At 42.0% G+C, this 14,835-nt stretch overlaps 1 protein-coding gene across 2 annotated transcripts in view; it reads right to left on the bottom strand.

Moving 5' to 3' along the window:
* RTTN (rotatin) overlaps positions 1–14,835 on the bottom strand; it is a 978,768-nt gene that overhangs the window by 838,240 nt on the left and 125,693 nt on the right. For both annotated transcript variants that reach the window (XM_069219896.1, XM_069219897.1), the window contains exon 7: positions 9,163–9,313. In XM_069219896.1, the coding sequence (XP_069075997.1) occupies positions 9,163–9,313 (151 nt within the window). The remainder of the gene's footprint in view (positions 1–9,162; positions 9,314–14,835) is intronic.

Genomic DNA, 14,835 nt, shown 5'->3' with positions numbered 1-14,835 from the left:
CAAGAGGGGGTTAAAGTGGCATCAATTACTTCCTTTGGTTGAAACCATTGAGGATTGCCAACATGCAGACCTTATGATTGTACACTGTGGTGGCAATGACCTAGATGTAGTCACAGGAGCGGTTTTGGAAATCCTAATGAAAGAAATCTTTGGAAAATTAATGGCACTCTTCCCACACACTGCCTTGTTTTTTTCAAACATTTGCCAAAGACAGAAGTGGAACTGGTCAACTGTGTTCTGCCCACAAATGGAGAAATCCAGGAAACATGTCAATAAAACTGTTTCCGCATTCCTCAGGGACCATAACATGATTTCTGTATACTAATACAACATACAATTGGATAGGGAGGGTATATACAGAAATGACGGAGTTCATCAAAAAGAGAAAGGCAACAAATGTTTCCTGCATGAACTGAGAGACTGTATCCTCTATCATGTGTAGTAAACACAAAGGCTCTTTCCAGAGGCAATCTACTACCCATATACATACATATTTCTATCTATGTAGTTCTTATTTTCAAACCTCGCACAGATCCGCAAATGGTTCAGCTGATCTAGTAAAAGGGGAAAAAAAAACTTTTTGGGATGCAAGAGTGGGTGTGAGAGTGTGTAGGTGTGAGAGTGCTTGTAACAGTGTCTACCTGGATGTCAGACTGTGTGAGAGTAGCTGTCCAGGTGTGAGGTTGAGTGTCAGAATGTGTCTCTGGGTTTGACACTACATGTGAGAGTCTCTATGTCACTGTGAGACTGAACATGAGGGTCTGTGTCTTGGTGTGAGAGGGAGTGTGAGTGCCTGAATGGATGTGAGGGTGGATGGGAGAGTGGCTCTCTGATTGCGAGAGTAAGTGTAAGAGTGTCTGTGTACATGTGACAGTCGATGGAACAGCATCTCTGAAGGTGTGAATGTGGGTGCGACAATGTCTGCCTGCATGTCTGACTGGATGTGAGAGTGTTTCTCTGTGAGTAATACTGAATGTGAGAGTGTCTCCATTAGAATGTACTTTTTTTTTTTTTTACGTTTCCTGTACTTCATGGATCCAACTGGGAATTCACACCGGGCTAGGCCACGTGGGTGGATCCGCAGATCTCGCGAGGCGTAAAAATAATAATTTATTTTCCGCATTTCAAAGGCATTATTTGTCCGATCTCCACAACTGTATCACCCCCATGGGTCAGGCAACCTGTATCCTGACCCAATCAACTTAATTGTCCCCCACATTTCAGTCCCAGGGACCGCTTACCGAGAAAAGAAAATGGTGACTGCAACATTTGTCTCAGGTTGCAGGCAGCGAATCTGATTCTTCCTGTGGCACGTGGATCCATGGGTCTAACCGCGGTGGATCCTCAGAGGACCTCCATCCCTATATATCTATATTTTGTGGCCTTAAATTTCTCCAATACTACTGAAAGAATTTGCACCAAATCACAAAAAGCGTGATCTGCAGAACAGAATCTAGCCTCATGCCAAATTTGGAGTAATTCCGTTCAGTGGTTCGGTCGTGAGGCGTGTCTAAAGGTCCTACGGAAAAATAATTGGCTATAACGTGTTGGGGGACCCCCCCTCCCCCATTTTTCTTGGCCCCCACTGAACAGATCACCCCAAAACTTTCAAGACAGAAGCTGAACATAGCAAAGTATAAGTTTGGAACATTTCATAAAGAGTCGTGAAGCGGTGCAAAACTTATAGGCAAAACAAAAAATGCTTTTTCTATAGAAACTAGGTACTAACTATAACTACCTACTGGTGACCGACTGCCAGTAGGAGATTATATTATATATATATATATATTCCTCCTGTCATCCAAAGGGCGACCACCTTTTGCAGGATGCCAGCAATCGAAGCATGCATTCTAGACAAAAGAATCACAGGAGAAATGAGAAGGCAGAAGGAGCATCATGAGGTGAGATATGGAGGAGTCCACAGGAGCAGCCTCCTCCAAAATGTAACAAAGGCTCTCGCTTTAGTCAAGCAGTTCAGTGACGTATGTCGTGGTTTGAAGACCCAAGCTAGAAAAATATTTCACAGCGCTTTCTACAGAGAGGTTGGGTCCACAGGGGATTGGGCAGGCGGCAGAGCATGGTAAAGGCCAGCTCCTGTGCCCAATACCTGTTGCTCATGGCTGGAGGCTACCCACAGTGTGGTTTGGGTGAACGATATATGCAGCTGGGGCTGAGCACAAAGAAGATGCCTGTAATACGTTATCAAAAAACAAAACGTCAATGAAAAAAATCCTAGGGGTGAGTTGTGGTTTCATTTGCTAATGAGACATTACTGCAGGTTTAATATAGTCACAAATTCACTGAAGAAAAAAAACTGTTCAAATTTAGTTACAGTTTCAAAACACAACTTGAAAAACATTGAAGCTGTCCAATTGTGGGTAGCAGAGCAGACCATAAATCTCTGCTAATGCACTGCTCATTATCTCACGTTACCTATGATGACGTTTATGACATTACTATGAACACGATCGTGCTGTTAGAAGGGAGGACAGTTACGCAGATGTACATTTTTCAGTCAATCTAAATCATCTGAAATGGTCCTGGATCCACATATTGGCTGGCAGAAAGGTTAGTTCTTCCAAAGAAATTATGCTCTGCATGGTTGAAGAGCTTATGCATTTAGTCCTGTGCATGTGACAGGCGCACCACGGAACACTCACCGTGCTATGACACAAACGTGTGCAGAAGCAATATTAGGTAGTATACAGCAAACATGTGGTACCAGTAAAAACAACTCTGCGCTCAATAACAAGTGTGAACAATAACAATTCCATGCACAGCAATTTAGGCAATTGTATTCTTCGCTGTGCCTTCAATCGCAATTCTATACAAAGCAGCACAAGCATATTTTGATGAAGGGGAGTGTAGAATAATACAAGTAGGAATATGATAATGCTCATTCTGTACAGAGTATGAAGTGCGTGCACCGCAGAAATTGTGCAGATCAAAACTAAGGTCTCCTAATCATACAGCGTCATGAATGAAGCCCTACAATCCAAGTGCTGTAAGTGTACTAAGACAGATGTGCATGCCGTTCTCCATTGGGACAGAAAAAACATTAACACTACAGGGTCAGCCATAAGGGACAAAGGCAAGAAAGAATACGGAGATTAACAGTTGACTTACAACTTTCAGAAGCCTTACAGAATGAAACAAATGTGTTAAAAAAAAGTCACATATGGCTTTATTTTAATCCTGTTGGTCCTAAACATTAAATCAACATGATTTTGTAAAATTTGTAATGTATTGGACAGTACCTACTACAGTAAGTAAGTTGACCGCATATTATCAGGATCTCTCATTGGGACACCTGAGCCTGTGTCACATACAATGCCCTAGAGGTGCAATGGGTGTGTGCGCCTGTTTTTTGCACCTTCAGGGCACTGCAGTCTTATTATCTGTGGCCCCATCTGTAATACTGATAGCACTAACTTGAAAGAGTGTTCTCTCACTTGCATGGGGGCATAGCCTCATGTAAATGAGGAATTCACTTTGCCTCTGTGCCCTTGCTTTATTAGTGATGTGGGTGCAGAGCTAAATAGGCCCCAGGAAACCTACTGAACGCACCACAAAGATAGTGTGTCATCAGTGAACCCCCTGCGGGCAGCACTCATGAAGAAAGGGGGTACGGGGTAGAAATGTTCCATGCCACCCCAGCACCCCAAGACAAATCTCTGCAGGAGCAGGTGCAGTCACTGCACCAGACTGTAGGGGGATATCAGTCCCCTCCTTAAGGTGCAGGTGGCTGCCAACTGCACTGTGAAACACCAAGCGGCTTGAAAACAGCCCCTCTGTATTTCACTGAATGTTCTGCCTACAGAGTAGGCACAAGTTTCTGGCTGCCCTAAGGGGGAGCACATTCATAATCATAGGGAGTACTATCTGTCAACACCAGAGCAGTACGCGTTCTATTGGCGACAAAAATGCAGAAACCCAGCACTCTCAAAACAACATAATTTATGCATTGTGCTGATATGTTGTGGTTTAACCTTTTGCATTTCAGAGTTCAATCCTGAAAACGTATATTTAATATGCTTACAAATACTGTTCCTTTGCAATGTATTGCTGCAGGTTTTCAGAGTGCGTTAGGGTGTGGTCCCTTTCCAGGGCCTTACAGAGACTTTCCCTGCAACATGCCTGGGCGTGGTTCTGGGCTGGGCCAAGGCTCTATAAAAGAGAGCCAGCCCAACTCCCAGTGCTCACTATTCAGAGGTCCCGGTGCAGAGCAGCAGCTTCTTCCTGAGCATATGTCCCGGCGGCCTATTTTGGTCTTCCAGTCTTCTGCCCTTCATCCTTCATTGGTGATCATTGTTCCAGGCGGTAAGACGGTGGTTGGACTATCCCGACACAGTTATTTAGAATTTTCATATTCTTGATTTAATTCTTAAATGAGTAACAGATTACTTGCGCGCTACCATTTCTTGACATTTATATGGTAGTTTACAAATAGGCAAGACGCGCAAATTGTTTCATAAAGGTCTGACTTTGTTATTCATTGCGTGCTACCATTTCATGACATTGGCATGGTGGCTTAAGAATCGGCAAGACGCGCAATTCGTTTTATGGTGTTTAAACATTGTTGTCCATTGCGCTCTACTACTTCTTGACATTTACATGATGTTTTACGAATTGGCAAGACGCGCAACTCGTTTCATGAGGATTTAACTTTGTTGTTTATTGCGCGCTACCATTTCTTGACATTTACATGGTGGCTTAAGAATCGGCAAAAGAAGCGCGATTCGTTTCATTGTACTTTGATCTTGTTATTTATTGTGAGCGGTTATTTCTTGACATTTACATCGTGTTTTACGAATCGGCAAGACGCGCAATTCGATTAATGATGATTTGACTGATATTCATTGCGTGCTACCATTTCTTGGTATTTTACATGGTGACACTCGAATCGGCAAGACGCACAATTCTCTCCTCGAGTTTAATTCATGTTGTTTATTGTATGCCACTATTCTAAGATATTTATTATATAATATTCGAGTTGACAAGTTATGTGATTTGTTTCCTGAATCCATATTGTGTTATTCATGGTGCACAATCCTTTTATGGTGTTTAATATATATATATATATATATATGTATATATATATATATATATATACACATATATACACACATATATATATACATATATATATACATATATCTGCAATGTGCACAATTTATGTTGAAACATTTTAAGAATACACAGAAGGCCAGAGTTTCTAGATGCAATATTGTATGGTCCTAGTATACATTCACAAAACAGGATTTATATGACTGGTTTAAAATTTAGTCAGAATGTTTTTCTGATTCTCATGTAAAGGAAAGTACTTGAATAAGAAAGTTTTCATTTAATTCATCTCGATTCCCCTACAGGTATCCGGCCATCTTGAAACTGAGTCATTTTAAACTTAACTCTTAGATTGTTCATATTTTCAGAGTGACTAGGCTTAGAATCATAGTCTAGTATTGATTTCAGGAGATATAATTTTCTTATTGTGTGTTCTAACCTTTTTCTTACTACAGGTCTCCTTCCCAGCTGTTCCCTTCCTAATCCCCTCTTCCCCTCTTGAACTCTCTCAGTCTCTGTGATTTATCTATCAGAGTCTTGGAGCTGTTCAGTGGTGGAGGTGTTGGGAACGTGCACAGACCCCGAGGATCTGGTGACTCTGACACTATCCTAATCAAGTCAAGTCAAGTCGGCTTTATTTAGACTTTTCAACAAGTCATAAAAGCACACATAAAACAAATCTTACGATATGAAATAATCAAAAAGAATGTGTTAAAAAAATAACGATTAAGAACATAACAGTAAATACATAGAATTAAAATACAATAACATTAAAATGACAAAATTCACCTGGTACCTTTCTGTGGGCCTAATTATAGTTAAAGTGCATAGTTATTAGTTCAAGACCAGGGAACTACAGTAGTAATCACCATTATACCTCAGTTTTACCACAACTTTCAAGAAGGAGAGCACCTTAAAAATAATTCGTTCTGGTAGCTTTTATAGATACATTAGCGCGGGATGTACTTGACTGAAAAGTCACCTGCTTCAAAATTGGGTAAAGGTAGGCCTTACATGGGACAGCATAATGCTTGCAAGGCATAATAATAATGAATAATGATAAAAATTCTTTATTCGGTCTCGCAGGACCATAAAAGCCAAGCATACATGTCCTATTCAATCAACAGAGAGTCATCATATAATCAGTTGTATAATCAGGGCGATTGTGAACCCTAGTTCCATCAATAAAATTTTAAAAACATGATATTTAGCATAATTAAAAACGATAAATTATCTAAAACATACTTATACATAGATATATAATGTTTCACATGAAAATCACTTGAAGGAAAGCTCCCCACCTTAATTTTGCCAAACACAGTTATCTATCTTTTGATGTTCCCTGCTATGAGTTATTCAAAACAGGCATATTAATCAATAATAAAATATTTGGGTGGCCAAATTGCCATGTTGTCGATCCACCCAGGGACTTTCTTACGGTGATTATGGAACTTACAAAATTTGCTAAAATACCACATATTTCAATAGAGGGTAACATCTGAAGATAAAGATACACAGGACGACATTGTCTCTTGTTGGTAGATCTTAGAAGAGGCATTAGAAGAGGCATTAGAAGACGCTTTCTCTGTTTTTCATAGAATTTACAGAAGAGAACCACTTGTATTGTACTTTGTACTTACTTTGTATCACAAGGGCAAGCCCCTAATATTGTGCTCCAATCATTCATGATCGGAAACGTAACCAAACGGTGAAACGTGTCTAAACTTAACCTAGTGAGAACTAAACAATGTTGAGGTTTTACTACATTTACCAAGTAAGGCTGCATGCCCTTCGTGGACAAAATCAACTGGTTAGACAGGACACTGTTTTTTTGCCTCTACTATCCACCTCTGGTCTTCTAGGTGCCTCAGGGACAGGGACCTCAATTCTTTCCTGGTTAATGTCTCTAATAATTCTGGGTTTGTGTAGTATTCTTTATGGCCCATGTTTGAAAAAAAGGTAATAATATACCTCAACCATGGGACTCAAAGAAAAAGCTGATGCCGTGCAATCCCGTAAAACTGCCATATTTAGGCCAGTGTGTTCTGAAGTCCAAATGTTCTGCCTTAGCAATATCGGCTGTACCTTTATTAGGTCCACTAGGAAAGGGGCCCCTAGTTCTGCATGACTAACAAATGATGAAGTACCATTTGGTACCATTAGCAAGTGTCTCAAAAAATAATTTTCCACACTTTGGATCGGGTTGCAGTTGGTATACCCCCAAACACCCGCACCATGAGTGGCGGACGGGATACATTTAGATCCTCCTGGAAAAAATCTTCAGGGCTGTCATTGTCTTCGTGATCTGTAGTTTTAGTTTTTACACACTACCAGGAGCCTTGTTTATCAAACATTATACCCAGATAGGAAAATGTTGAAGCGATGTCAATCTTTCTACCTTGCATGATGATATCATGGGTCTTCATTGATTTCCTGCCACAATTCATTATAAAGGTTTCTGAGAGGTTGACAATAAGGCCCAAGTCTGCCATGTATGTTACGCAAGTTGTTAAAAGTCTTTGACGGGCTAGCGGGTTCTGGGCCATAAGAACAGCATTGTCTGCATAGAGTAAAGCCGGAATCAGGTGATGGCCTATTTGAGGGAGATGTTTACATTTACTTGTTAATACTAGTTCCAGCTTGTTTATGTATATTGAGAATAAGAATGGAGCTAATACATAGCCTTGACGTACGCCTCTATGTATACCAAAAGGCCAAGTACATTCCACTCTTGTCCCATATCTCACCCTCGCTCTACTCCCTGAATACAGTTCCCGTATGAACTGAATTATTGTCGGTTCTACCCCTATGCCACTTAGGATTTCCCATAGTTTCTCATGAACTACACAGTCAAATGCTGAAGAGAGGTCTATAAAGGCCAAATACAAGTTACCTTCTCTAATCTTTGGGTATTTCCCAATTATGATACGTAAGTTCAGTCCTTGTTCCACTGTGCCTATTCCTGTGCGGAAACCGTACTGCAATTCAGATAAAATATTGTTTTACTCAGCCCAGCCTTGAAATCTATTCAAAATGATTCTCCCAGCTATTTTAGCTAATGTGTGCCTTTTTTATATGGGGACACTAATAGAATCTAGCCATGATAGTAAGGGTCCTTGCATACAGCAAGCCCTCAATACCTGCGTCAATGGGGGGCCCCATACTTGTAGGTTCGCCTTGTATAAGTCTACTGGAACACCGTCAGGCCCAGAGCTTTTCCCGCTTTACTTACGTTGATTGCTTCTACTACTTCCTCCAAGCTGAACTGAGGTGTTATAACCATACGGGAGTTCCTTTGAGTGGTGTAACTCATTGGAGAATCAAGTAGCTCTATGTCAGGAGCCGGGCTATATATCTTGGAGAATTGACCAATCCAATCCCCTTCTGCTATAGCAATTTCCATTCTGGGATCTTGTCTAGCGCCTGACATAGGAGTATTTATTAGTTTCCAAAAAAGAATATTATCTTTCATAAGACTTGATTTAGGGAGGGATTCCCAAGTATTTTCTTTCAGGGTGATTTTCCTTTTTTTATTGGCCGCCTTATATTCCTGACTCCGAGTGCGTATCTCAGTCATACATCTTGCTGGGGCACTTAGGGCCTTTTTGAATCTCTTGTGTGCTTTTGTGCAATCAGAGTCAAACCAGCCAGTTTTTCAGACTAGGTAAGACTGTTGTATGGGGTGGACGTACGCTGTTAAGATTTTGCCCCACAAGACTTTGATAAAAGTATCCCAAGGGTAATAATGAGATGCCATGATGAGTAACATGCCTTGCCCCAAGTTCACGAATAACTCTCTCCACTAGGTCTGGGGATTTAAACGAGAGGACCACTCAGTCTCCATCCAGTGATTTCCGGCTGCTACCTAACCACTTGATTACTATCATAATCTGCATCAGGCATGTCCTTTGAACAATGCAACGTCACAAACTGGGACAGTGCTCAATATGGAGAATTCAGGCACATGTCACTTAATAAAGAGCATGCTGTATAATCAACAAAGTACGCGGTTGCCTACTGAATAAAGAACATGGAACATGGCTACTGCTAATGACTCAGTGTCACTCTTATCTGTCTCATACTATACAATCTACATACCTTGCTTACTGCAGAAGAAATTGTGATCTCTGTGAAACTTGAGCCTGGTCCTCAAGCATATGCACAACTGGTGGAGGCAAGAAACAGCATTCAGAGCCAAGTAATGCTTTCCATCTCTTCCAAAAGCCAGCTTCAGCAGCGAGAGAAGACTCTGTAACACAGAGCAAAAATGATTCCAAGCTGTGGGATGTAATGGCAACTTTGTATTGGTTAAAATATCTTAAAGTAAATGAAAATGAAACACCGCCCCCATACTGATGTACTGCATTTCCTTAAAGGTACTACAATGTCCTAAAGTGAACATGAATTTGAGGCACTTGTCTAAGCTAAAAATCGGCTTTGGTGCATGATTTATCATCAAGTAAAGATTATAACGTGCTGTGGGCTAAAGAAGCCATGACAAGCATGTAAAATTAATAACAAGATGTAGCTATGATACTCTTAAATCTGCAGCCATACACAAGTGGATCCCGATCACAGGGTGGCATTAGAAGCAGGTGTGCCAGTACTAAGGGGAAAAAAAGATCTGAGCATGTCTTTGATCTTACCTGAAATTTAACAGATGTCCTGTTCTGCCAAAATCCAGGTGCTCCGAATCAAATACAGGTTACTTAATGAAGTAAACTCTGTACTATCACAGCTCCCCTTCTTCCAGACACTGCACTCTTAGTATGTGAAGGCCAGAACACATCTGTATAGCACCAGGAGTCAGTGGTCATTCACAGCATCAATTCCTTTTCTCATCAGTCATATACAAGGCAGACATTCTAAGGCAGACATTCTTAGAAAGAAAGAGCGCAAGACAAGTGGATGTGTACAGAAAGAGGTTTCCTAGGGCAAGTACAAAAGTCGTTGATGTGTAATTATTCCCCCAACTCCATCAGGGCCATCCTCTATTCCAGCCCAAACAAAGATTAAGAAGGATGCAGAAAACTAGACTAGGAAGATAGCAAAAGAGGCCTCTGCAACAGTGTTTCTTGCCAACATAGCTGCTCACCATCACACTCAAAGAAGTGTGACAATTCATACTATTTTAGACCATTCAAATCTTTAAAAATGGTCTGGTTGGCAGGTATCATTTATTTTAATGTATACTGATATTTTTAAACACTTGTTTCCGTGCTCACTTCAAAATTAGACAAACAGTTCTACCATGTGGTAATCTGTTTCAAGTGGTGGTGTTGAAAATTAAGTGCCAGTAACAAGCACTGGCAAACTCACTCAAATTAACCAAAAATTCTTGCCAAGGTTTGATAAAAAGCATTGTCATAACCAGTAGAAGTGGCAGATAATTACAAAATGTATGTGGTAAACGGTGAGCATTCCTACGATTCTCAAGTTCACTCCACACACACCATTAAGGATTGCTTATGTAGTTAGTTCAATTCCATTAGTTGTGTTGGAGAAATGTCTGTAGTTCTTCCTTTATGATACGGTGAGTGCCACAGGCCACCTTTTAGAATTTAGGCATGGCCCTACGTGTTTTTGATGGATATGCTTTGTGAACCCAAAGGCAAGCTCTGATAGAGTAAGACCTTGAAGAACATTTGAGGTCACTCTGGTAAAGTATTTGAAAGACTAATAATACTCCAGACTGCTTAAGCCACAGTTAGGAAGGATTATCAACAAAGTACATATCAATGAACCAAAATACTTTGTTAAAAGGGGTATAACACTTTTTGCTTCTGTTAAGGAGGCTGCGTCCTCTGTAGAGGCAATGGACCTTATTTAGAGCTGATACAGCACATCTGCCAAAAAGCAGCAGATGTCCCCATTTGCAGTTTAAGAGTGTATCAATGTTCAAGGCACTCTACCTAGATCAGACGGGACATCTGATAGATGTCCTGCTCTGCCAAACTCCAAGTGCCCCAAAGTAATAACATGAAAAGGAAAGCTGTGCAAAGCGTCCTTTGCTAGACTAGTTTTGACCTGTTATGTGATTCACGAAACCCATCATAACGAAATCAAGAATCTGTAAAGCCAAATGAAGTGCTAAATTTTTTCTTTCATTCTCTATTGTGTGGTTGTCGTGAAAAGCACATGAAGATATTTTTCAAACTTTTTCGTGTCACATGAAAGACAGTTTAAAAAAGTGGAGAGGGCAAGGTGGCTCTGAAGAGTTACTAGAAAATGCAACAGCCCTCACAAAAATGACAGTTTGATTGAATCTAAAGATTTTGAGTTGTGTAAAATTGCATTAAATCTGACTTGCGCTCATTCATTAAAAGAAAAATTGGCAGGGCTCGATTTTGAGCCATCTAGACTCTATATAGCAAAGAAAAAAATTGCTAAGTTGTGACTACTCTCGTACACTGAACGATGGATTAAACCCAGATCTGTGAGTGTTTGCATTATTCAGCACTCCGTCCATCATCCTTCTGTGTTGCTAAAGTTGCCCTAAGTGGGAAGGGTATGCCCAGACGTGGGTCCCTTGCTCACTGTGCCACTGGATTCAAGCTAGCCTGGCTGATGAAGGGTGATACACTGAAACTGGTCCCAGGATGCTTGGTTCCGGTCCAGGGAGGACCTGGCCTGGCCCCATAAGGAAATGGGTCAAGAGTGATTTGCATATGGCTGGGTCCAAACTGGGGTGGCATGGTGAGCAAAAGAACAATGGATTAAACCCAGATCTGTGACGGGGGTGAGTGTTTGCATTGTTCAGCACTCCGTCCATCATCCTTTTGTATTACTCTCGCACACTTGTTTCACATTTATAAAGAAAACAATTTTGAGTGCTGGAGACTATGAGGCACCCACTGAATGAATTGGGGTCGACAGGCAGGATTCCCAAAAGGTTTCATTGGGCAAAGGACACACTAGGTGTAGAAAGGTGGCCTGGTGTGTGGTGGGCACCTATAGTGTTCGCACCTTATCCCAGGTCTAGGCAACCCCTATTAAGTGAACGAAGACAGTGTCTAGGAAGCAAAGGCTTTCTAGTGGTAGCTGTGGTGAGCAGTCAAGACTTACCTGGGAGAATTGTAAAGCACTTGCAATACCACAGCAGTCACACACCCCTGAAAGGAACTACAGGTTTGTGTTTTTTTTTTTTTGTTTTTTTTTCTTTCTCTCTCTCTCTCTCTCTCTCTCTCTCTCTCTCTCTCTCCCTCCCTCCCTCCCTCCAAGGGAGAGGGTGTTGCCTCCCTCTCACCGGAAATGCTTTGTTCTGCCTTACCCTATATGAGCTGGTCAAGCAGCAGGATGGCAGAAACCTGTATGAGGGGCTACAGCAGCGTGGGCTGCCGGCCGCAAAAGCTGAAAGACTGGTAGGAGCAATGCTGGGGGTCCTCTAATGAGCCCCAAGAGTGCATGGAATCATGTCAGCAACACTGGCATTAGCATCGGGGTATAATTCCAACATGTTTGACACCAAACATACCTGTGGGCCAGTACATGAATAAAATGTTTTCCCCGCACTTATGAAGTCCAGTGCATTGGAACTGGAGTTAGTAGGGGCACCTCTGCTCATGCATGGGTGCCCTCACACACAGGGACTTGCACCCTGCCTTTTGGGCTAGGAGGGCCTACCATAGGGGTGACTTACAGTGACCTGTTACAGTGACTAGCAGTTAAAGGGTGCATGCACCTTTTCACGCAGGCTGCAATGGCAGGCATGCAGTCACAGTTTTCATGCTGCAGCCCATGGGCAACCCCTGGTGTACCAAAGTACCATATACTAGGGACATTCAGGAGTACACCAGTATGCCAATTGTGGGGTGTACAGGGTACCAAAGCAACCAAATTTAGAGGAGAGAGCACAATCACTGGGTCCTGGTTAGCAGGATTACAGGGAAAACAGTCTAATCACACTGATAAACAGGCAAAAAGTGGGGGGTACCATGCCAAAAAGAGCGACTTTCCTACACTAGGGATGCCCTCCGTCCCTCTCCCCCACTACATTTGGAAACCCTTCTCAAGTGCAACAGAAGTGAATGCGCAATAGTGAGGTTAAATCGCAGACCTGACAAATACAAGCCTTCTCAGTTTTCCAATGATACCCTGGGTTAAATGTTGAACTTGAGACACCTCCTGGATCGGCTGTTAAGAGAACGGCACAGTTTCTGTGCAGTATGAGGCCTGAAAATGAACATGAATAGGTCAGAGGACCTTGGCATCTACCTTCTCAAGGTAAGAAGTGACACAGAGCATCCTTTCTGGTTTTTTACGTGGAGTGAGAGCTTTTAATCAGGTAGTTGGGGGTGCAGTTAGCAGCACCGATCCCAGTAATTTGCTCTGCCAACTTCCTTCCCCTATTGTGCATCAATATGAGTGATATGTAGCGACGGCACTCTCAGTCCAATTTTTGGTTCGGTGAATCACAGCAGTGAAAATGAATGTATTCAAAGGGATCCTGTGCATGTTTTAAGCACCCCCGCTCAGTTCAAAGGGCGGACATCTCAAACGCATCCAGCAAATATGAACACATTTTGTGGAAGGGGTAGAAAATCCATAATTTTATTTGGTGTGATATGTAAGCCATCTGGGGATCTCAAATGTAGCGCTATGGAATCAAGCAACTTAATTGAGATACCTACTAGAGTATAGTCCAAGGCAGAAACAGAGAAGCACGGCTTCCTCTTGTTCCCTCACTGGTTGGCAGTCCACTCTGGGAGGTTCACTAGTTTGATGTCAAAAACAGGACAAGCAGTAGGTGGAAATTCCAGGTTACACGTGCCACTTTGGAAGACTGGGACCGGGTGGCAGTGAGATTTAGGCTGACTAGTTTCCATATTTGCTGCTGATGGATAACTGCAGGTTCAAAGTATGAAGAAATAGAACTGTTCTCCACTTTGCTGGAGGCTCAAGATCGGAGATATGTTATTTATGGCACCAATAATCCCTTTAAGTAGGTGTAGGCTAATTTTGGGCTGGGGGAGGCAGAATATAGATCTGAAAAGCTGCTCCAAAAGGTATCAAAATATAAACATCAACAAGGGCACACCACAGATGGACTCCTTTAAAACAGGATGAAAAGGAGAGTTGGGGGTCACCATCCTAGCTAATACTTACAGGGGAATATTGCATGCTCATGGCAGGAAGTCACCATCGAAGGTTCTTTTGAGATGGCACTGGGCCTGCTCAGAGTTGACAAAAAAAAAAGATTGGATCAATGCTGGAGTGATTGCGGGAAGCAGGTACAATTTCCCACATTCTGGAGGGCTGTGATTGGCTATGAAGCTACTGGGGAGAAATCCTTGAGGCTGTTAGATCAATCATACGCCGACAGATCCTGAATACTCGAATCAGTATTTTGCTGGGCTGGATGCCAATGTAAAGTGGGGGATAGTCAAGGGAGTGTGCATATAAAACAAGTTACTTACCTGTACACTGTGGTTCTCCAATAGAGATATTTTTCATAGGTTCACATGCTTAAATCTTCCCCGTCGTCGAGGTGAGAGCCCACACGGTAATTATAAGTAACAGCAGACTTCCATTGACCTGGACTGTAGTTAAATATCCAATAGGCTTGTGTAACCATCCACAATGTTTAGGGCACAACCAAAGTTCAACCAATCAGATAGAAGCTTATGATCCAGTTCTGCTGTGCAGTGGCTTCACACCTCTGATTTCTAAGCACAACAGCATAAGGAGAACATAAATGGAAATAAGAAAGCACAGAGGTGAACAACTGAAAGGAGAGGCGGGAGGGTCATCCGTGAATCTATGAAAGATATC

This window comes from Pleurodeles waltl, chromosome 2_2 (genome assembly GCF_031143425.1).
Source record: "Pleurodeles waltl isolate 20211129_DDA chromosome 2_2, aPleWal1.hap1.20221129, whole genome shotgun sequence".
Classification (NCBI taxonomy): Eukaryota; Metazoa; Chordata; class Amphibia; order Caudata; family Salamandridae; genus Pleurodeles; species Pleurodeles waltl.
This window is presented reverse-complemented; position numbering and strand designations above follow the sequence as displayed.